This window comes from Rhinopithecus bieti, unplaced genomic scaffold (genome assembly GCF_001698545.2).
Source record: "Rhinopithecus bieti isolate Rb0 unplaced genomic scaffold, ASM169854v2 scaffold_10264, whole genome shotgun sequence".
In the NCBI taxonomy this organism is placed as follows: domain Eukaryota; kingdom Metazoa; phylum Chordata; class Mammalia; order Primates; family Cercopithecidae; genus Rhinopithecus; species Rhinopithecus bieti.
This window is the reverse complement of record NW_016806418.1, coordinates 159,214-182,617: the sequence shown is the minus strand read 5'-3', so window position 1 is coordinate 182,617 and position 23,404 is coordinate 159,214. Positions and strand designations below refer to the sequence as shown.

Sequence of the window (23,404 nt, the reverse complement as noted above, 5' to 3'; positions counted from 1 at the left end):
CAAGTTTGTTTCCCTTTAAGGGAGGCTGTGACCCGCCTGTCTAACCTATCTCTGCTTGATACAGCAGCACTTGGAGCAGGTGTTGATCACTTCTCGGGGCTGCAGCCGCGCACTCTCCGTGTATTCTTTTGTAGCCTTTCCTTTGGGTACCGCCCTGGGGTCGGTGAGCGTGGTTCCCAGCTAGAACAACAGGCAAGCACCGCCATTGACCACAGAGTACCAGAAGTCTTTGGAAGGCAGCAGCATGACAAGCGTCACCAAAAGTCTGCACAGAAGACCAGCAGCCAAGTCATGACAGCGCGGATCATGCCACAGCAGTTGCAATGACCCAGACCCCATTTGCCACATCAGCCTCAGAGAAAGAGGAGGATGACGAAGAGTCGTTATTGTCATTTTCAGTCAAGAGAGGAGGATGCTCGATGGGCACCCACAGACACCTGACCCTGGCCGTGCAAGAATTCCCAGGAGTGCACATCAGGATCTAATGCATAACGTTTGGGTGCTTTAGCACCAAATCTGTAAGATCCACTCGCAAATGATTTCTAAACATCACTTGAACACTTTGTGCCTTTTTTTCAGGATCTAAGGTGCATGCCGTCCTGTGTGACAGGATCTGAGGCCCAGGCGGAGTCGGCCGGCGCTGCAGCTCCTCCCTGCCTGCTGCAGTTGCCAAGGCTGGGATGCATCATGCAGCTGCACTCATGGATGGGCCAAAGTGGGCCCAGGGCTCGGCTCTGTCCCGTCCATGCCACTGGCCAGTTAGAGGGAGTCGGCCCCCAAGCAGACGCTGGAGCCCAGAGCGGCCCCCGGAAGTCTCACCCAATTTTTAAATTACTGGTCCTGTTTTAAGACCAGCTGCTTTTCTCCTCAACAGGGTACTCTTCCCTTGTACCATTAAATGTTCCTCAGCAAGTCCATTTTCGATGGCTGCAGGGCATGCTGGTAAAATCCTAAACCCAAGTTCGTATAACCAGTGTCCTTGTTGGAGTTTTAGGTTATTCCTAAATTCACTATTAGGACTATAAACTAAAGTTCTCTGAAAAGGATTTTGCAGGAAAGAGACTTTATTCCAGGTAACAGTTTGCAAACCAGAGAGACTCCAGTGTAAAATGAAGGGTTGTTCCATCAAGCCAAGGGAAGTGTCAGGTTTAGTGTCCTGCCCAGGCTCCCAATCAGGTCTGTTTATGCAAATGAAGGATTGAAACTTACTGAGTGCTCATTGGTGGACACAGCTGAGCTCTGATTGGTTGGTTCAGGTGATCTCTGAAAGTCCGGGAGATGAAAAAGCTGTGGGTTTTTAGGGAAGTCAGAGTACGTGGGTGACCTGTAGTCAGTAATTGGCCGCTTGCCTCTATTTTAAACTTAGGCTCAGTTAGCCACTCAGGATCCGTCTTGAAAGAGAGGCTCATTCTGGTTCACATTTGTTTAGAGGAATAACGCTGCGGGTTAGGAGCACAGGGGCAGACCTGTGCAGACAGGAGCTCGTGGAGGAGGAGTCGAGGTGTGCAGGGATGTGATGATGTGTTGCATACTGAGAAATAACAGAGAGAGAGAGAAACAGAGATAGAGGAGGAGAAAGGCAGAAAGAGCCACTCAGAAATGTTCAATTCACAGGGTATCGCAAGCAGTACTTGGAAATACATTTTTCTTTCCTTTTATAATAACACATACTATTTTATTTTGTTTTACTTTAAGTTCTGGGATACATGTGCTAAACGTGCAGGTTTGTTACATAGGTATCCAGCCGTAGGAAGGAGCGAAGAACCGTCACAGGCTACAACATGGATGAGGCTTGGATGCATCATCTATGTGAAAGAAGCCAGACACGGGGGCCGGGCGCGGTGGCTCAAGCCTGTAATCCCAGCACTTTGTGGAGGCCAAGACGGGTGATCACGAGTCAGGAGATCGGAGACCATCCTGGCAACACGGTGACACGCCGGTTTTTTTTTTCTAGCTACTAAAAAAAATACAAAAAACCCTAGGCCCTGGGCCGCGGCTGGCTCAACGCCTGTAATCCCCAGCACTTTGCGGAGGCGGAGACGGGCGGATCAATGCGTCAGGAATCGAGACATCCCTGGCTTAATACGGTGAAACCCGTCTCTATAAAAAATACAAAAAACTACCGGGGCGATGAGGCGGGCGCTTATCGCCAGCTACTCGGCTCAGGCCTCGAGCACAGGAGAATGGCGGAACCCGGGAGGCGGAGCTTGCACCGTGAGCTCGAGATCCGGCACCTCGCACTCCAGCCTGGTGGTCAGAGCAAGACTGCCGTCTCAAAAGAAAAAAAAAAAAAAAAAAATACAAAAAACTAGCCGCCCCGCGCGGTCGCGGGCCGCCTGTAGTCCCAGCCACCTCGGGCTGCGGCAGGAGAATGGGTCAACGCCGCGGAGCAGAGCTTGGCGTGAGCTGAGTCCCGGCCACGAACTCAGCCCTGGGCGCACAGCAGCGAAGCACTCCATCTCAACAAAAAAAAAAACAAAAAAACAACGCCGCCCTCCGCACAAAAGACCACAAATGCACGCTTCCCTCTTTATATGCGCGTGTCTGACTCCGCGCATCTATAGAGACAGAGACAGAAAGTGCAGTGGCCCAGGGCTGGGAGGGAACAGGTGATTGAGGTGTGACTGCTAATCAGCACTGGGTTTCTTTTTGAAGTCATGAAAAGTTTTTTTTTTTTTTTTTTTTTTTTTTTTTTTTTTTTGGGACGGAGTCTCGCTCTGTCGCCCAGGCTGGAGTGCGGTGGCGCGATCTCCACTCACTGCAAGGTCCGCCTCCCGGGTTCACGTCATTCTCCTGCCTCAGCCTCCCGTGCAGCTGGGACTACAGGCGCCCGCCACCGCGCCCGGCTAATTTTGTATTTTAGTAGAGACGGGGTTTCACCGTGTTAGTCAGGATGGTCTCGATCTCCTGACCTCGTGATCCGCCCGTCTCGGCCTCCCAAAGTGCTGGGATTACAGGCGTGAGCCACCGCGCCGGGCCGAAAAAGTTTTTAAAATGTTTGTAGTGATGTCGGGCAAACGTACTTCCTGCATTCAAATCAAACGCACGCCGTTCTTCCTTCTGCAGAAGAGAATGGACTCTGCCTGGTATAAGGCACCATCCTGTGATGATACTAAAAAACCCGTGAATTGTACACTTTACATGGGTCGGTTGTATGTTATGTGGATTACATTTACTAAGGCTCTTACAGGAAGTAGCTAGTCAGCACAAGCAGGGCAGGAGAGGGCTGCCTCCACTACCGGCAATGTCAGGTGGCTATCTGCTGTCAGGTGGTTGTTACACTGTTTCTCTAAAATAATCTATTGGTCGCAGCTGGTGCCAGAGAACGGCCATCTCCCAAAAGATAGAAAACACCTGAAACTGGTGATCAGCAGCTTCCCAATATGATCTGCCACAGGACTTGGATATGTTCCCCTGCTAACCTGGCCATTTGCGAGGGGAAGAAAAAGATCATGTACTTCTTTTTAGGATAGTGGGGAGTTTCAGTTTCCCTTAGAAATAAGAAGAAAACCTTTCGAAACTATGAGTGACAGGACTTCAAAGTCCTTCGTTGGGAAGAACCCAAGTAACAAAAGTTTATTAAAAGAAAAACAGAGGTTAGCAACCTGTATACCTCATGTGTACATGGGATACACCCAGGGAAAAAGAGTAAATTTCAAAGAGGTGGCTTTGACTTCATTCTTAAACAGCATCTTCCACGGAAACAAAGAAAGAAGGGTGTGGGTAGGCCAGTTATCGGAAGGCAACAGGGAAATACACCAGGAAACAACAGCAGGCTTGTTTTGCAGATCACATGGGTGCCTCTTCCCTTGATAAGAGTTTCGTGAGTGAGTCGTCTTCTCTTCCTGGTACAGAGGGAGATCCCTTTGCTGTTGGAGATTCCTTTGTAGATGTGGTTTTCCCTTTTAAAAAGCTAACTTCTTCCCTGGTTCTCAGAGAGTCTCCTGTGTCTGCAGGCTCTTGAAATAATCTTTATGCCAAAAAGGTACATTTTGGGGTGGCGTATTTTGGTCTCCTACAGTCGTATTTTGCGGTGATGTATTTTTTGGTCTCTTACAGTCTCATAAGGTTCAAAAGATCTGTTGTAGGTAAAGGATTTCGAACATTTAATAATAAATTAATAATTAATAATTAATTAATACTAAAGGCTCACTAACAGCGTTCTCCAATTAAAACGAAAACTATTTCCAGCTATTTGCACAAGTCTCACATGACGTTTGACCTGATTTGTCTTTGGTGTGAAATGACTGGAAAGTGAAGGGTTATGACTGCCCTCTGGTGGCCATACTGTGAATTACAGCCTCTGCAAATCCCGGTAAAAGTTCGTCCGGGCGGTGGAGGACATACTCACTCTTTCACTTCTCGTGTGTTGAGGATCACAGGAGGTTCTCCCGTGGCTTGCTCCGTATTGGATGGGAGGTTGGTAAAAAAAAAAAAAAAAAAGTCATCCCACCAACTGCTGCAGAGAGAAAAGAGGGCTTCCCTTGGCGCCACACTACAGGGAAGTTTTACAACAAAATCTTTCAGCACATGGGAGCAAACGTACTTCCTGCACTCAAATCAAACACACGTTGCTCTTCCATCTGCAGAAGAGAATAGACTGCGGCTCTGCCTGGTATGAGGCAGCACGGATGCACACGTACAGGCTGCTCAGAGCTCCTGAAAAGTGAGAGAAACAGACATACGTGGGAGCCTGGGCAGGCTTTGCCGCAGGAAGCAGACGCATCCGTAAGAAAAAGACGGACGAGGGACGCCTCATCAGGAGCAGCTTTGCAGTGTGAATTAGGAAGAAGGTAGGGAAACAGCCCCCACCATTTATTAAGGCGTTCATTCGTGTAGACCTGCACTGAGCATGCGCTTTGTTCTTAGTGCTGTTATGTGGGGATGGAGGATGTCGGAGACAGGGCCCAGGAGAGGCAGGAGAGGTCCCTCCTCCCCATCCTCTCTCTCGCTCTCTCTTTCAGGCTCCAGCCATGGAGGGGAGACTCTGCTGGGGCCAAGGATCAGATGACAGAATCGTAGAAGGAAAGAGCTAGCGGGAAGCACGAGCTTGCTCCTTCTGCTGGAGCTGGGAAATCCATCTGCTCTTGGTTCTCAGGCCTTCATTAAATTCGTTAAAGAACCACAGTAAGACTCACATATTCATATTTGATCTTCTGGTCTCTGAACATAGTATGACTTTATTGTTAAAACTAAATGTGACTGGGCACAGTGCCTCACACCCATAGTCAAAGCACTTTGGAGGCCAAGGTGGGAGGATTGTTTGAACCCAGGAGTTCAAGACCAGCCTGGGGAACATAGCAAGACCCCCATCTCTCCTAAAAATAAAAACAAAAAATTACTCCAGCCTGGTAGTATGAGCCTGTGGTCCCAGCTACTAGGGAGGATGAGCTGGGAGAGTCACTTGAGCCTGGGAGGTCAAGGCTGGAGTGAGCTGTGATCATGCCAGTGCACTCCAACCTGGGCAACAGAGCAAGACCCTGTCTTAAAAAAAAAAAGCACTAAATGTACTGAACTTTTTATTATGTGCCACATGCTAAATAACTTACAACAGATATTATTTACTGGAGACTTAATTTGTTGTATATCAAATGAGGATGCAGCTACCTCTCTATTAATAAGGAAGAATTAAGAGTTATCTAGATACTATTGTGTGTAGAGATTTGACAAAGGTATGGTGGCAAGTACTAATATGTCCCAGGGATCAAGGGTTGATGGATGCATACTACACAGAGTGATATGGACAACCATGTAGCTGGACCTAAAGTTTAATTTTCCCTGTACATTCCACTCATGTTGTCTGGAAATATTATGTCTTTGGGCCATATTTAACTGTGAGAAGCAGATTTTTACATGAAAATGTTGATCCATATCATGTGCCTCTAAAAACACTTGCTTCTGCCCATACTGCACCAAATAGCAGCATGAGCAGAAAAAAAGTTTTTTTCTGCACTGGTTCATAGAACAAACATGTGTTCTCCTTTTTGTTTTACAGGAAGATGCTGCATAGTTCTTATTTTGGAGATGTCACTGACACTGTGCAAAGCAGTGTACTAGCTGCCAGGGGAAAATTCTATAGTCATATTTCTTTTAAAAGTTCCAATATGCTCCCATGACACATGGCAAATTCCCAATTTTTCACAGCTCTAAAGCCAGACAGTATATGTGTGTGTGTGGTAAGGACATGAGGCTATGGATGGGGAACATCTCAAGGGCAGGAATCAGGTCAGTGGCATCTCTTCTCAAGCCCCACCTATACACAAAGGCTCACTGTAAGAATTAAAGAAAGAAGAAAGAAACATGTATGGTGGCTTACTAGTCAAGACAGGTTTTAGAGAAAACAAACCTGAGAGGGGTTTCTGGCTGAGTTAGGTAGAGGCTCACTCTCTTACAGACTAAGAGTTTTTAAAGGTTTAGGGTGGGAGGGTTTATCAGAGGCTTGGACTGCTTCTGTGTCTCTTTGTTGTGCTTATCTGGGAGGGAGAGTTGTGTGTCTGTTCCCATGCATCTTTTTGCAGCTGCAGGCATACCCACCGAGTCTGCATTTAGCTTTCCTATCTTAGTGCACCTGAAGGCAAAGGTATGTGCTTACTAAGGCCCACTGTTTTACTAGGGCCCGTTGGATGAGGGTGAAGTTTGGCAATAACTCAAGAGACTTTCCCCCCACCTCCCTCTGTGCCTGAGCTGTCTTATCCGTGTTTCACCGTCTGCTCTTTCTGGCTGCTTGTAGTTAGCAGAGAAGTGATTTCCTTGAAATACATGAAGCTAGAAAGGGAGTTGGAACTTAAAGTGGCGGTGTTTGTCCGAGATGACAGTGGTCCTGCTCTGTCACTCACCATGTCTTTAGTGAATGAATGAAGAAATGAATGGCTGCCACCTTCACTTTACCTAGGACTCTTCTTTGTTTCTCTGCCCCAGACACTCACACGGACCCTATGGAATCCTATATCCTGCTGGACAAATCACCCCATGGATCTAGGTGAGGCTGTGACTCGGGCCAGGCCAGCAGTGACCAGCCCCGGTGTAAACAGTTGTGCACAGAAAAGTACCTCAGAGTGGAAGGATTTTAGACATGGGGTTCGCATGTCTCAGATGGCCCCGGAGGTACTGGTCCAGGCTCCGGTGCTCCTGGGAGGCAAGACTCAGATTCTGCTCCATCTCCTCCCCTCTCTGGGCGGGTCTCTGGCATCTCTGGCCCATGAGGGTCAATCTGTGTGGAAGAGACAAGCTCTGAGCACGTGTGGGTCTGAGGTTCCTCTTCCACGCACGACTGAGGTCTCCTGCTCCTCCCCAGCTTCCTGTCCGGCCCCTAGCCCTTCCCCTCCACTCCTTTCCTGTTCTCTGCTCACACAGGGAGCCCAGGAAGCCTCAGCCTCAGACATGCTGCTGCTGCTGCTGCTGCTGCTGCCCCTGCTGTGGGCAGGTGAGTGACTGCGGGGAGGGGGGTTGTCGGGCTGGGCCGAGCTGACCCTCATTTCCCCACAGGTGTCCTGGCTATGGATCCAAGAGTCAGGCTGGAAGTGCAGGAGTCAGTGACAGTACAAGAGGGTTTGTGCGTCCTTGTGCCCTGCACTTTCTTCCATCCTGTACCCTCCTACACCAGGAATCACCCAGTTCATGGTTACTGGTTCCGGGAAGGAGCCATTGTATCGTTGGACTCTCCAGTGGCCACAAACAAGCTAGATCGAGAAGTACAGGAGGAGACCCAGGGCCGATTCCACCTCCTTGGGGATCCCAGTAGGAACAACTGCTCCTTGAGCATCGTAGATGCCAGGAGGAGGGATAATGGTTCCTACTTCTTTCGGATGGAGAAAGGCAATACCAAATACAGTTACAAATCTACCCAGCTCTCTGTGCATGTGACAGGTGAGGCACAGGCTCCAGAAGTGGTCACAAGGGAAGGTCATGGGTACTACAGGGCAGGGCTGGGATGGGCCCCTGGTACAGGGAGGGGTTTAGGGGTAAAGCCTGTCATGCTTAGCGGGGGAGATTGACCAGAGGTTGATCTTCTCTCAGGCCCTCACCTGGACCCTCCCTCTTGATTCTGCATCCCCTGCTTCTTCTCACTAGACTTGACCCACAGGCCCCAGATCCTCATCCCTGGAGCCCTAGACCCCGACCACTCCAAAAACCTGACCTGCTCTGTGCCCTGGGCCTGTGAGCAGGGAACACCTCCAATCTTCTCCTGGTTGTCAGCTGCCCCCACCTCCCTGGGCCTCAGGACCACTCACTCTTCGGTGCTCATAATCACCCCACGGCCCCAGGACCACGGCACCAACCTCACCTGTCAGGTGAAGCTCCCTGGAGCTGGTGTGACCACGGAGAGAACCATCCAGCTCAATGTCACCTGTAAGTGCTGGGCCAGGATGCTCGGGTCCCTGAGTGTGTAGGGGAGACAGGATGGGCTGGTGCTGGGGACATTTAGTGTCCTGGGGGCCTGGCTGAGTTCGGCAGTTAGAAGGACATAAGCCCTGTCTCTTCTGCATTTCTGTGGCTTTGGCAGGAGTAAGGGAAAATGCCTACCCTTATCTCATCTCTACTCCCAACTGAAGGAAATCCTCTCTTCCTCTCTTAGATGCTTCACAGAACCCAAGAACTGGTATCTTTCTAGAAGATGGCTCAGGTAGGAAGGCGCCTCCCTGCCTGGGGCTGTTACTGGATTGAGTCTGTGTCACGTTTGGTCAGATCTGGACTTTCAGAGTCAAATGTTCAGAGGCAAGGCCTGCAGTTAGACACAGGTAGACATCAGGCACCTCGGATAAGGATATTTGGGGATGACTAGCAACTTCCTCCTTGCCCATCCAAATAATGCTCTTTGTCTCCCTCCTGTCACTGAATGTCTTGGGGTATTTTATTTTATTTGTTTATTTATTTTATTTTATTTTTATTTTTTAATTTTTTTTTGAGACGGAGTCTTGCTCTGTCGCCCGGGCTGGAGTGCAGTGGCCTGATCTCAGCTCACTGCAAGCTCCGCCTCCCGGGTTTACGCCATTCTCCTGCCTCAGCCTCCGGAGTAGCTGGGACTACAGGCGCCCGCCAACTCGCCCGGCTAGTTTTTTTGTATTTTAGTAGAGACGGGGTTTCACTGTGTTAGCCAGGATGGTCTCGATCTCCTGACCTCGTGATCCGCCCGCCTCGGCCTCCCAAAGTGCTGGGATTACAGGCTTGAGCCACCGCACTCGGCCGGGGTATTTTATTTTTAATTGATAGATAATAATAGTACATATTTGTGGATGGCATAGTGATGTTTCAATACTAATAATGTATACTAATCAGATCAGGGTAATAGCATATCCGTCGTTTTGAACATTTATCATTTCATTGTGTTGGAAACATTCAATATCCCCTCTCTAGCTATTTGAAACGATCTATTATTTTTAACCATAGTCATCCTACAGTGGTATAGAATACCAGAACTTACTCTTCCTTTCCAGGTGTGATCTTGTATCCTTTAACAAATCTCTCTCCTTATCATTGTTCCCCTAAACTTCCCAGCCCTTATTATTCTCTGTTCTCCTTTTTACTTCCATGAAATCAACTTTTTTTAGCTTCCACTTATGAGTGAGAACATGTGGTATTTAACTTTCTGTTCCTGGCTTATTTCATTTAACATAATGTCTTCTAGTTCAATCTATGTTATAGTGAATAACAAGATTTCATTATTTTTTATGGCTGAATGATAATCCATTGTGTATATATGCCACATTTCCTTTATTTATTCATCTGTTGTTGGACACTTAGGTTTATTTCATATCTTCCTATTGTGGATAGTGCTGTAATAAACACAGAGGTGCAGACGTTTCTTCAATATACTGATTTCCTTTCCATTACATAAATGCCCAGTAGTGGGATTGCTGGATCATATGGTAGTTCTATTTGTGTTTTTTTGAGGAAAAAAAACTACATATACTAGTAGTGGTTATACTAGTTTACATTCTGGTCAAAAGCATTTAAGAGTTCCCTCTTCTCTACATCCTCACCATCATTTGTTAATTTTCATCTTATTTTTATCATAGTCCTCCCAACTGGGGTGACGTTACCTCATTGTGGTTTTGATTTGCATTTCCCTGGTGATTGGTGATGCTGAGCATTTTTCATATATTTGTTGGCCATCTGTATATCTTCTCTAGAGAAATGTCTACTCAGATAATTTGCCCATTTTTAAATCAGATTGGGTTTCTTTGCCATTGAGATGCATGAGTTCCTTGTATATTGTGTATATGAATCACTTGTCAGATGAATAGCTGACAAATATTTTCTCCTATGCTGTGGGTTGCCTTTTCACTCTGTTGATTGTTTCCTTTGCTGCATGGAAGCTTTTTAGCTTGATATTATCTCATTTATTTGCTTTTGCTTTTGTTGCTTGTGCTAGCAAGGTCTTACTCATAGAATATTTTTCCAGACCAATGTCCTACAGCATTTTCCCTATGTTTTCTTCTAGTATTTTTATATTTTTGTGTCTTACATTAAGGTCTTTGATCCATTTTGAATTGATTTTTGCATAGGATGAGAGGTGTGAGTCTAGTTTCATTCTTCTGCATATGGCACCAGTTTTTCCAGCATCATTTATTGAAGAGACTGAGTGGGACTGTAAGACTCTCCTTCCAGCTGGAAGTACAGGCAGCAGGGGTTGGTTTCTCTGCTGTTCAGGACCCGTGTTCCAGCCAATCCTGGGCCCAGGCTCCATGCAGCTCTAATTGTGGTATCCAGCCATTACTGCAGGCTTAGGGGAACGAAGATGGAGTTACAGTGATGAAGAGGTGCGTGGCCACTGGCCCCCAGAGGAGAGTGCACTCCAGAGACGGCTGTGGTCTCGAGATGGTGCTGTGTTGCAGCAGCTTGCCCACAGGGGCTGGTTAGGAAGTTGGGAGTGCACACCGTGTGCTCCTAATCCAGAACCGTGCAGCTGCATGAATTCCTGGTAGCTCTTCCAACTGTGCTCAGAGCTTGTAAGGACTGTAGGATGAACCTGTAGTAAGGAATGTAGGTATCTGCAGTGGGCACTGGAGGTTGGTTGTATTCTTCTGCTTATCATTTCCCTACAAGAGGAAATCCTTCCTGTCTCTGGGACAATCCACAATCTGGGCTGGGGAGAGGGAGCTGCAATGTCTGGGTGCCTCCATGCTGCCCTCCTTGGCTTCCAGTTACCACAGGTAACTCTCCACTCCCCTGCTGCACTACAGTACTCTCCCTTCGACACTCCACTCAAATCTTTGCTGTTTGTTCATTGCCTTGGTCCTTTCCTGCCTGGTGGGATGGGGGAGGATGAGCTCCAGGCACCTCTGGTCAGCCATTTTGCTCCAATGGGGGCATTTTTTAATAGGTTTTATTTTTCAGAGTAGTGTTTGTTTCACAGCAAAATTGAGTGGAATCTTCTAGTCACTGAACATCTTGGGAGCATTTATAAATGAACTTTATTTTTCATGAAAAAATTGAGCAGAAGGTACAAAGACTTCCCATATGCCCTCTACCCTTACACATAGTTTCCCCAGCCATCAGCATCCCCCATCAAAATGGTACATTTGTTACAATCAATAAACCTACATTGACATATCATTGTCACCTGAAGCCCATAGTTTACATTAAAGTTCACTGTTGGTGTTGTACATTTTACAGGTTTCTAAAAAAATGTAGAATGACATGAATCCGCCATGAGAGTATCATATAGAATAGTCACACTTCCCCAAAAATCTCTTTAGGGCATTTTTTTTTTTCTATTGTCCATACCTCAACCCTTACCCCTGACCTCTGTCCAAAGACCAGTGCTCTCTCCACTGCCTTATTCCAATTAATAATGGCATCTGGTCCCTCAGTGGACAGTGAGCCCAGTGAGGGCAGGAATAGTTCCCTCAGCAGTTGTCATCAAACTGTTGACAGATGATGCTCAGAGAAACGCCCCTGACTCTGAGTGTTGGGATCTAGAAGGTACAGCCAGACAGGTCCAGGAGAACTGTCTGGGTCTAAGAAGGTCTGAGAACCACCTCCCTGCCCCACCCTGATTCCAGGTGCTTTTTAAGGCCAAAAGGATCCCCTTTGACCCTGAGTGGTAGGGCCAGTGGGAAGAAAGAAGAGACAAGGCCTATCAGCATTCCAGTGCTTACTCTCTCTCTCCTTCTCTCTCTCTCTCTCTCTCTCTCTCTCTCTCTCTCTGTCATCCAAGAGGCTCAGAGCTTCACAGTCCTTCAGCGGCTATTTCTGAGGTTCATTTCAGAGAGCCCGAGGGTGGAGAGGAAACTGGGTCCTAGGAGCGATGGTGTTTTGTGCACCGGAGAGAGAGGGTGGGAGGTGAGAGGTATCAGGTGTACTGTGTACTTCATCTCATGGTCATGGTCCATATTCATGTCTATGACGGATGGGAAGATCTAGGAGCTAAACTCCATTTTGGAGGTGAAGTCACCCCTCTCTACATGCTGGAGAAGAGGATACACATACCTGTTTATCCAGATTAGAGTTCACCCCATGTCTTTTTTGTCTGCAGGGAAACAAGGAGTGGTTCAGGGGGCCATTGGGGGAGCTGGTGTCACAGCCCTGATCGCTCTTTGTCTCTGCCTCATCTTCTTCATGTGAGCATTTTCTCTGGGTCAGGCATGGACCAGAGGTGAAGAGGATGGACCTCGTGTAGAAGGGTGCTGGAGGGGCTGTGAGGGCTGGAGAAAGGGCAGGGGGTGTGGTGATCTACAGAAGCCAGCCTGTAGCCACTGGGCTAGGCATGGGTCTATGCTAGGGCCCTGGTCTCAGGTGTCCAAGGAGTGGGAGGTAGAGGAAGACCTTGTTACTAAGTTTTGTTTGAAGGCTCCTGGATTAATTCCACCCCTTACCTGCCAAAGTCCGTCATTCCAAGCTCATAACAGTGGCCCCACAGCCTGAGAAAACCAGGCTCAAAGACCCTGGTGTCTCCCATCAGAGTGAAGACTCACAGGAGGAAAGCAGCCAGGACAGCAGTGGGCAGGATCGACACCCACCCTGCCACAGGGCCAGCATCCTCGGTGAGTGATGGGGCATGCTGGCATCCAGGATGCCCTGCAGACACCTCCTCCCAAATGGCCCACAGTCATGCCCCATTCAGCATTTCCAGAACTGAGCTTATTGTCTTTCCTGCTGTTTAACAGTGTAGGTTGTTGTTTTGTTTTTGTTTTTTTGAGACAAGTGTCCCGCTCTGTCACCCAGGCTGGAGTGCAGTAGCACAACCTCGGTTCACTGCAAGCTCTGCCTCCCAGGTTCAAGCCACTATTCTGCCTCAGCCTCCCAAGTAGCTGGAACTACAGGCACCCACCACCACGCCCAGCTAATTTTTTGTATTTTTAGTAGAGATGGGGTTTCATCATGTTAGCCAGGATGGTCTCAATCTCCTGACCTCGTGATCTGCCCACCTCGGCCTCCCAGAGTGCTGGGATTACAGGCATGAGCCACCACGCCCGGCCCCAACAGTGTGGGTTTTAATATTATTCAGGTATGTTGAGGCCAATAGATCAGGAGATTATGGCCATTGAAAAGACCATTTCTTGGCCAGGCGCAGTGGCTCATGCCTGTAATCCCAGCACTTTGAGAGGCTGAGGTGAATGGATCATGAGGTCAGGAGATTGAGGCCATCCTGGCTAACACAGTGAAATCCCATCTCTACTAAAAATACAAAAAAATTAGCCAGGCATGATGGCGGGCGCTATTTGGGAGGCTGAGGCAGGAGAATGGTGTGAACCCGGGAGGTAGAGCTTGCAGTGAGCCGAGATCGTGCCACTGCACTCCAGCGTGGGCAACAGAGCAAGACTCTGTCTCAAAAACAAAAAAAAGAAAGATAGTTTCTTATTCACTGTTCCCAAGAGGAGAGGATGCACCACACCATGCAAGGCGATATAGAAAAGCACCAGGGTCAGTCAGGAAGCAGAGGGAGCAAGGGGAAAATGGGACAAGAGCCTTTACTGTGGCTTTCATCGAAAATAATGGCCAAGACAGGGTAAGCAAGGTAGGCAGGTTTAGGATTGGCTACTTTGAACAATTTCAGCAGACTCGGGTATAGGAGTTGTCTCTAGTTGTCTGGTACGTGGTCCTGGGTTTATTAAGAGGGATTGTGGCCTGGAGTGTAAAAGCTCAATAAAGGATCCAGCTGGTAGTGTGGGCTTTAGATTGACTGGTTTGCACACAAAAGGTTCACTTGTATGCAAGTCCTTTATTAGCTCTAGAAATCTACTATCCCTGGGAGAGGTAGTCTCTCAAGGCTCAGCAATGCCCCAGATGTCAAAACATCAGGAACACTTGGTTGACACACCCCTAAATATACTTCTCCTGATTGGTTCTCTGTCTCACTAATGGCACTCTTGTCCCCATTACCCAACCACAGACATGGCCCTCTCCTGCCCCAGTCCTCCATCTCTTCTTCCTGTGCCAGTACGCTACGATGCATGTCTGAGCTTCCTCTGAACACAGCTTAACACAATCACTCCTTCTGAGCTGAGATCCCCTGTTACTCCTTATTCTGCTGCAGCCTCACCTCCCATTTCTCCTCTCCAGAACATTACCTCCCTCAAAGATCATCGTCCCCTCATTCCCAAGTTTGAAATGCGCTGCTTCTCCACACTCCTGAAAGGCTGGCATTCCAACAACTTGGTCTGGCATTTAGAGCAGGAAAACCAGAGGCCCCTTCAGTGCTATGCTCCCCCAACATTAGCCACTCAATCACCTCAAGCAGAGCAAGCTTTTTCATCTCAGAATCATTGCTGAGCTGTTCCTTCCTCCTCATATGCCTAGTAGCTACCTGCCCAACTCCAGTGCATCCTTCAAGCTCTGATTTTTTTTTTAATTTATTTAACTCTGACTAAAGTGAACATCACAGTAAAGTTTTTTAACACAGGGTCAATAAGCACTCATTCATTCTGCAAATATCTATATAATCCCATTTGCCAGTTGTTCTAGGTCCTTGTGCTATTCTGTATTTTTATAAACATGTATTTTACAAATATAAAGTATTCCTCCTATCAGAGGCTTAACATCTATTGGGAAAAGGGATGAAAATAATGAACAAATAAGTAGTGCAAATATACATGAAAGAGGCATGAAATAAGTGCTATGGCAGAAAATGAAACGGGAGAATGGATTGGACAGTCCTGGGGGCCAAAGAGTGGCCTTTGGGCAAACAGCTGCAGGAAGAAAATGAGTACAGTGTGAGCAGTAGAGAATCATCGAGGAAGCAGCAAGTACCATGGCTCTGAGGCTGGAGCACGTCTGACGTTTTAGAGGAACAAAGTAGGACAGTGTGGATAAGGCAGTGTCGGGGGTGGGGTGTGGACTGAACAATGGCAGGTAGGAAATGAAGCTGAAGAGACATAGAAGCTGCAAATATTGCAGGGTCCTAAGTCCATCATAGTTCTTGATGCATTTAGAGCAGAAGAGTGACATGAACTGACACTCATTTTAGTGGGAGCGACTCTGGTTGCTCTGTGAGAAGCTCTAGGACGTAACATAGAAGAGAAGATACCAGAATAGAGGATACACGGATAATCAAGCCAAGAGATGACTGACTCAGACTTAGTCCCAAGTAAGAATCATGAATCTAATGTGGAGAAATTGGGTTCCGGATACGTCTTGAAGGTGGAGTCAACAGTATTTGCAAATGCAGTGATAGAGTGCATGCAAGGCAGGAGCAAAGATAGCTCACGGGCTCTGCTCGGTAAGTGTCTCAGATGTCATAGGTGGCTCCACAGATATCATAGATGTCATGGATGTCCAAGAAGACCCCCATGGATGTCATAGATGTCTATAGATGCCAATGATGGTGTTCATGTGACTTACTCAGAATTCAAACTTAAAGAATCAAATTGCCAATGATGAAAATTGCCAACCTTGAAGGAGAAGTATATTTTCAAGTGTATATCAAACATTATTTTGGTTACTGTAAGTGTGAGGTGCCTCTGAGACATCCATGTGGAGATGACAAGTACCAGGCAAGTGTCTGGAGCTCAGAAGAGGGATCCATGTGGGAGACACAGAGGTTAGGGGCTTCCATATCAACATCCAATAATGGATGAATCTACAAAGAAGAGAAGGGGTCCACAGACATAGCCCTGGAACCCTCCAGCATCGAATGTTAGGGAGATGAGGTGTAAATGGTGAGAAAGCTGAGAATGAGTAGCAGCCAATGACCAGGAAATTGCAGGCTCTAGTGTTGGTGGCCAACGGAAGATGGGGCTTCATGGAGGAGAGGTTGGTCATTTGTTTCAAACGCTGGTAAGTCTGGTAAGACAGAATCTGAGAAATGGCTATTTGAATGTAGCTAAGCAATATGACAGCAAAGCAGATCTGATCTTCTACTGGAGAAAGATCCCTTGACTAGAGAGAGTTCAAGAGAGAATGGGAAGAGAGGAGGCAGAATCTGTGAGTTGAAGGACTCTTTTGAGAAACACTGCACCAAATCTAGAAACAAGCAATGGGCCTGCACCAGAAAATGGTTGTACCCTGTAGACTTGCCATTTCTCCAGCATCTGCTCCTGTGTCTCTCAGGATACCATGTTCCTGTTTGTATAGAGCTTTGCACCACGTGAACTAACTACATTTCCATAGCTCCCCCTACCACACCGTGAGCTCCACAAGGAAAAGGCTGCGTTTTATCAGATCTCCATCATTCTACTCTCTCCTGTTCAGCTGCACACTGTCACAATTTGCAATTACCAGTCTGTTTCTGTCTTCATACCCTGCAGTAGTAGAAATCACAGGGCTCCTGCTCTGCTTTGCTCCCTTCTGAGGATCCAGTTCCCAGCACAGAGGAGGTCCCAGAGACTTGGGACTGAGTTCAGGGTCAACAGATGTGTGACTTTGGAAGTTACCTAAGCTCTCTGAGACCTAGTTTCCTGGTCTGTAAAATGGATAAAATAATAGATGCCAAAGATGATGTCAGTGTAGCTGGTCATAATTTTTCCACATTAGTCCTGTGAATATTCAAGAGAATTGGGAATCAATCAATACGTGCTACATGTGTTAGATAATGAATAAGTAAAGCCTTAATTAATAAACATTTGATGAAAGAATGAAAGAGTGAATAAATGTTCATTTTACTTCATTGACCCTCTTTGCCTTCTCCCGGTCCCCCTCCTCACTGCCCTGCTCTAACCCCCTTCTTTCCTCTCCATAAGAAACACCAGAAGAAGTCCAAGTTACATGGCCCCACTGAAACCTCAGGCTGTTCAGGTGCCGCCCTTACTGTGGAGATGGACGAGGAGCTGCACTATGCTTCCCTCAACTTTCATGGGATGAATCCTTCCAAGGACACCTCCGCCGAATACTCAGAGGTCAGGACCCAGTGAGGAACCCACAAGAGCATCGGGCTCAGCTAGAAGATTCACATCCTGTACAGGTCAGGGACCAAAGGCTGATTCTTGGATATTTAACACCCCACAGGCAACGGGTTTATAGACATTATGTGAGTTTCCTGCTATATTGACATCATCTTAGACTTTGTAAGCAGAGAGTCGTGGAATCAAATCTGTGCTCTTTCATTTGCTAAGTGTGTGATGTCACACAAGCTCCTTAACCTTCCATGTTTCCATTTACTTCTCTGTGAAATAGGTACAAGAAGTCCTATCTCACAGGGATGCTGTGAGCATTAAATAAAGGTACATGTGGAAAATGCCAGTCCTTGTGCACTGGGAGTTTGCTGCATCCTGGTTCCTTCCCCCTTAAACAGAAGTCATGAGTGATATTTGATCCCTGGAACTATATCAGCAACATGTCTATCTCACTTGCTGCTCAAAACCCCACCATCTATTTCTTCACTGACTTGCCCTCCAACATCATCTCTCTCTACTCCTGAATCTTCCTTTCCATCCCACCTGTCCCCTACTAAGATTTCTGCTTTCTTTATGTCCTGCTACAGGGAAAATCACATATTAGCATTTGGGGAATTTTCTAAAACTCAGAGCTAACCATAGTCAAAATAGTTCCCTAGATCCCCAACCCACAGGAATAATCTGAAGCTTCTCAATGTGACATTCTAAGTCAGAGATGGTCAACCAGTACTAGCAAAGGGCCAGATAGTAAACATGTTCAGTTTTGCAAGCAATATGGTCTCAATTGCAACGATGTAATTCTGCCGTTGTAGCACCAAAGCAGCCACAGACAATCTGAAAATGAATTATATGGCCATGTTCCAACAAAATGCTATTTATCAAAACAGGCAACCCATGGGCTATGGTGTGCTGACCTCTATTCTCTGTTGTTCTGAATCTCGCTCAGTCTACTCTTCCATTGCCACACCCTACACTCTATGGACGCCATTCTGATGCACTCCTCCCTGTCTGTTTGAATCCACATGCCTCCTCCAAGAAGGGCTGTCACCATGTCATTAGCAGGCTACCATATTTTTATCCTTCCAAATGACCTCAAAGGTAGCTGTCCAAATGGAGATGGCAGAAAGAAGAAGCTTACAATCATCCTCCTAAAAAGCCCAATTAAAATGATAAAAATCAGTTTAAGAAAACCAGCCCCAAATTCATCAGCAGCACCCAAACCATGACGGGTGAAAGCATTATGCCATAAGCTCATAATGCCCTTTAGATAAACAAATGGAAGATTCTAGTGTTGCTTAAAAAAAAAAATGCGTGGGTCAGGCACGGTGGCTAACGCCTGCAATCCCAACACTTTGGGAGGCCAAGCCCCGACCCCGCCAGGCTGTGCCTGCCTCTGCCTCCCCTGCCCATGGGAGTGGCGGGTGCCCCTCCAGGGTCCACCTCACCCAGCCCAGACCCCCAGGCGGCTCCGCCCCATAGATGGGAGGCAACTGCCCAGGGTGTAGGGGCAGTGAGGGCGCTGCTGACTGAGGGACCTGCCCCATCCTGGGGAGGGAGGGTGAGTGTGTCGGGGAGGGGACAGCACTGCAGATGTCAGAGGTGGGGCTGGAGCAGCACAGGTTTCCTCTGGTTACAAACCACTCCTAGGTGCATACCCAACAGAAATACATACAAATGTTCTTCAAATATACACAAGAATGTTCATAGCAGTACTAATTGTAATGGTTGAAAATAATACCTACCCAATACCAATCAACAGTAACACAGATAAATAAATTATGGATTATTTCTGCAATGGAAGAAGCAAATAATGACTGCATACAACACGTATGAATCTTAGAAATATAATGTTGAGTGAAGGAACCCAGATACAAAAAGTGCATACTATGTGATGTACTTGATATAAGGTTTAGAAACACTCACAACTAATCTTTGGTGTTCAAAGTCTAGACACTGGTGACCAGAGGGGCGGAGGTCAGGGGCTGGTTGTTAGTAACGACTAGCAAGGGGCATTAGGGAGTTCTGGGAGATTCTGGTAAGAATTTGTTCTTTGGGGGTTTTTTGTTTGTTTATTTTTGAGACAGAATCTCTCTGTCACCCAGGCTGGAGTGCAGTGGTGCCATCATGACTCACTGCAGCCTTGACCTCTCTGGTTCAAGCCATCCTTCCACGGCAGCCTCCAGAGTAGCTGGGACTACAGGTGTGCACCATCACGCCTAACTAATTTTTTTAATTTTGTGTAGAGACATGGTTCTCCATGTTGGCCAGGCTGGTTTTGAACTCCTGGGCTCAAGCAATTCTCCTGCCTCAGCCTCCCAGAGTGCTGGAACTATAGGCGTGAGCCATTGCACCTAGCCCAGGATCTTTTTTTTTTGATCTGGCTACTAATTGCTCAGATGTCATCACTCTGTGAAAATTTTTTTAGTAAAACACTTGTGATGTGTTCCCTTTTCTACATGAATGTTACTCTTCAATCAAATTTACATTAATATTTTAATAAGATTATCCTTATTAGTATCTAGTTCTGATCTCCAAACCGTCAGCTTCCCCAGGTCAGGAACTGTACTATGTCCAGCCCTGTATTTTTAGAGCCCAGCCTTGGAACACAGCACATGAAGTGTACTCCAGTAAATCTCTGAAATGACCTGAACTCAATCCAGGTGGGAACCACAAGGTTGGACTCTGATGAGGCCTCAAAAGTTATATTTCCAGCCCAGGCCTCTCTCCTAAGCTCTAATCTCCTATATTCTCCTGCACATCTCTCCCCAAATGACCTACAGGCTCTGTGCTTTTAATGCACCCCAAACTGGACTCATCTTTCCTTAAGCGTGGTTGTCTTCCAGGTTCCCCATCCAGAGGGGTGAGGACTCCCATCTACAGTCATGGCACTTGGTACTCAATGCCTGGGTGTCTTAGTTTGTTTGGGTTACTGTAGCCAACTACCATAAACTGGGTGGCTTATAAACAATAGAAATTTATTTCTCACAGTTCTAGAGGCTAGAAAGTCCAAGATCAAGGGGCCAACAGATTCCATGTCTGATGAGGGCTCGTTTTCTGATCCATAGACAATGCCTTCTCACTGTGTCCTCACATGGTGGAAAGGCAGGGAAGGGAGCTCTCTGAGGTTGCTTTCATAAGGGCACTAATCTCATTCATGGGGGCTCCACCCTCATGACCTAATCACCTACCAAAGGCCCCACCTTCAAATACCATCACACTGGTGATTAGGCTTCAACATATGAATATGGGGGGACATAAGCATTCAGTCTATCTCACTGAGCAAGGAGAACATCGCACCCCTGTGCCTGGTTCTAACCTGTCTAAAGACACAGTTTCTGGCCTACACTCATGGTTTCTTGTGAAACAGGCCTCCTGCCCTTCTCCAATCTCTCAGATCCCAATTTAGGTTCCTCTCTGCCTGTTCCTCTAAGAGATCACTGTTTGAACCACTTCCTGAATCTGATGAGTTTATACCTTGTCCTCCTCCTCCCTTCTCCTGGCTCCTTCTCCTCTGGAGACTATGAGCTCCACTGGCCACAGTATGAAATACCTCAAGGCCCAAGTACAAGGTCTTCTCCGGTATGAAACATCCTTCAACTTTGCACTACCCTGGGACAAATCTGAAACTCCCTCCTCCGGGATCCCACAGGTTCCCATCCATCTCTCCACCACAGCTATATCCCAGGATCTAGAATCTGTTAAAACTGTCTTAACGAAGGCAGCAATTAAAATTTTCACTTCCTTCACAGTGGCCAAAAATTAGAAGCAACCCAAATGTCCATCAACTAATGAAGGAATAAACAAAATCTGGTACATTCCCGCAATGCAGTATCATTCAGTCATTGAAAAAAGAACCGAAGTACGGATACATGCTACAACGTGTATGAACTTCGAAAACATCACCCAAGTGAAAGAAGTCAGACATTAAAGATCACGTATCATGTGATTCCATTGATATGAAATGTCTAGAATAGGAAGTATATTTCTGGAGGCAGAAAGTAGATTGGTGGTTGCCAGGGGCTTCGAGGAGGGCAGTGACTGCTTAGTGAGTACACGCTTTCCTTTTGGAGCAGTGAAAATGTTTAGAACCAAATAGAGGTTGTGGTTACACAACATTGTGTGTGTACTAAATGCCACTGAGTTATTCACTTTAACATGGTTCATTGTATGTAATATGAATTTTACTTCAATAAAAAAAAATAATAATAATTTAAGCTTTCAAGGCAGACCTCCAGGATCTGAACATCTGCCTCACCACTGAACCTCCTGCTACTTCCATTTGCTTTTCTGTTCAATGGGGATAATAGCACCACTTAGTTCATTGGTTCATCCTGAGGATTCAATGAATCAATGCTTGACAGAGTGGCTGATGCTTGCCAAGCCCCCAGCTCTTGGGGGCTGGTCAAAGTGAACTCAGCCCCCGGCCAAATTCTTCAAGGTAATGATTTGATTCACTAAATGACCTGCAGGTTTCCAGCTATATCCTTGTGGCACCAGGCTTCCTACTTGCACCCTGATTACACGGGTGACCCCTCTGGTCACGGGGAAAAGTGATGTGCAAGATAGCAAAAGAGAAGTATAAAGTCTATTTTTTTTTTTTTTTTTTTGAGATAGAGTTTTTCGCTCTTGTTGCCCAGGCTGGCCTGCAATGGCGTGATCTCAGCTCACTGCAACCTCCGCCTCCCGGATTCAAGCAATTCTCCTGCCTCAGCCTCCCAAGTAGCTGGGATTACAGGCGCCTGCCACTACACTCAGCTAATTTTTTGTATTTTTAGTAGAGACGGGGTTTCACTATGTTGGCCAGGCTGGTCTTGAACTCCTGACCTTGGACGATCCGCCCACCCTGGCCTCTCAAATTGCTAGGACTACAGGCGTGAGCCACCTCACCCAGCTATATAAAGCCTATTTTAAGTCTCCATGGCCAGAGTTTTGTTTCACTTCTCCCTTTCCCTCTTCACCCATTCCTGTAAGTCACCAAGTTCCTGGCCTGTACGCTTCCCCTTACTCTCAGATCCAGGTCCCATCTTGACCCCCCTTCCCCAGAACATGAGAAAAGCCTCCTCCCCAGCCTCTGGGCTCCAGTCTCACCCCATCCAGTCCATCACCAAAACCATCAGCAATGGGAGCTTTCTAATACTCACCTCTAACCCGGTATCTCTCTTTCTAAATATCCTCCCATGCCTGCCCCTTTGCCTCAAGATGACGTTCTGACTCTAAGTGAGAGTTTTTCAAGACTTTTCTCAGGCCAGGAACAGTGGCTCACGCCTGTAATCCCAGCACTTTGGGAGGCTGAGGCAGGAGGATTGCTTGAGGCCAGGAGTTGACACCAACCTGGACAACATAGAGAGACCCTGTTTCTACAAAAGCAAAGAACAATTAGGTGTGGTGGCATGCGCTTATAGTCCCAACTACTTGGGAGGCTGAGGTGGGAGGATCCCCTGAGCCCAGGGGTTCAAAGTTATAGTGAGCTAGATCACCCTACTGCACTCCAGCCTGGGTAACAGAGTGAGACCTTGTCAAAAAAAAAAAAAAAAAAAAAAAAAAAAAAAAAAAAAAAAAAAAAAAGGCTGGGTGCCGTGGCTCACACCTGTAATCCCAGCACTTTGGGAGGCTGAGGCAGGCAGATCATAAGGTCAAGAGTTTGAGACCAGTCTGGCCAACATGATGAAACCCTGTCTCTACTAAAAATACAAAAATTAGCCAAGCATGGTGGTTTGCACCTGCAGTCCCAGCTACTTGGGAGGCTGAGGCAGGAGAATCGCTTGACCCTGGGAGGCAGGGGTTGCAGTGAGCTGAGATCACACCACTGCACTCCAGCCTGGGCGACAGAGCGAGACTCTTTCTCAAAAAAAAAAAAAACTTTTTACAATCTCACCCTCAGCCACAATCCCTCACACATCTCAGCCACATCCTAAAGATCGCGTGTCCCTCTGTGCCTCTCCATGCTTCATACATGTGGTTCTGTCTCATTGCAATATTGTCCCCTGCCCTCCTCCTTTGCAGCACACACTCATCCTTTGAGAGCTGGTTCAAACATCACCTCCTCAGATAAGCTGCATTGCCTCCCCTCTCCCCTCTCCCAGCCCCTATACTTTCCCACAGCTTGGATTAGAGCAGAGTTTATCAACTGT

At 47.0% G+C, this 23,404-nt stretch overlaps 1 protein-coding gene across 1 annotated transcript; it reads left to right on the top strand.

Moving 5' to 3' along the window:
• Positions 1 to 5,883: 5,883 nt before the first annotated feature.
• CD33 (CD33 molecule) lies at positions 5,884 to 17,614 on the top strand. The gene is given in 10 exon segments (XM_017876467.1): positions 5,884 to 6,225; positions 6,919 to 6,979; positions 7,354 to 7,423; positions 7,486 to 7,663; positions 7,665 to 7,866; positions 8,071 to 8,349; positions 8,576 to 8,623; positions 12,479 to 12,563; positions 12,905 to 12,986; positions 17,121 to 17,614. Coding segments are annotated over 10 exon segments (1,209 nt in total). The 5' UTR covers positions 5,884 to 6,192; the 3' UTR covers positions 17,292 to 17,614.
• Positions 17,615 to 23,404: the final 5,790 nt, after the last annotated feature.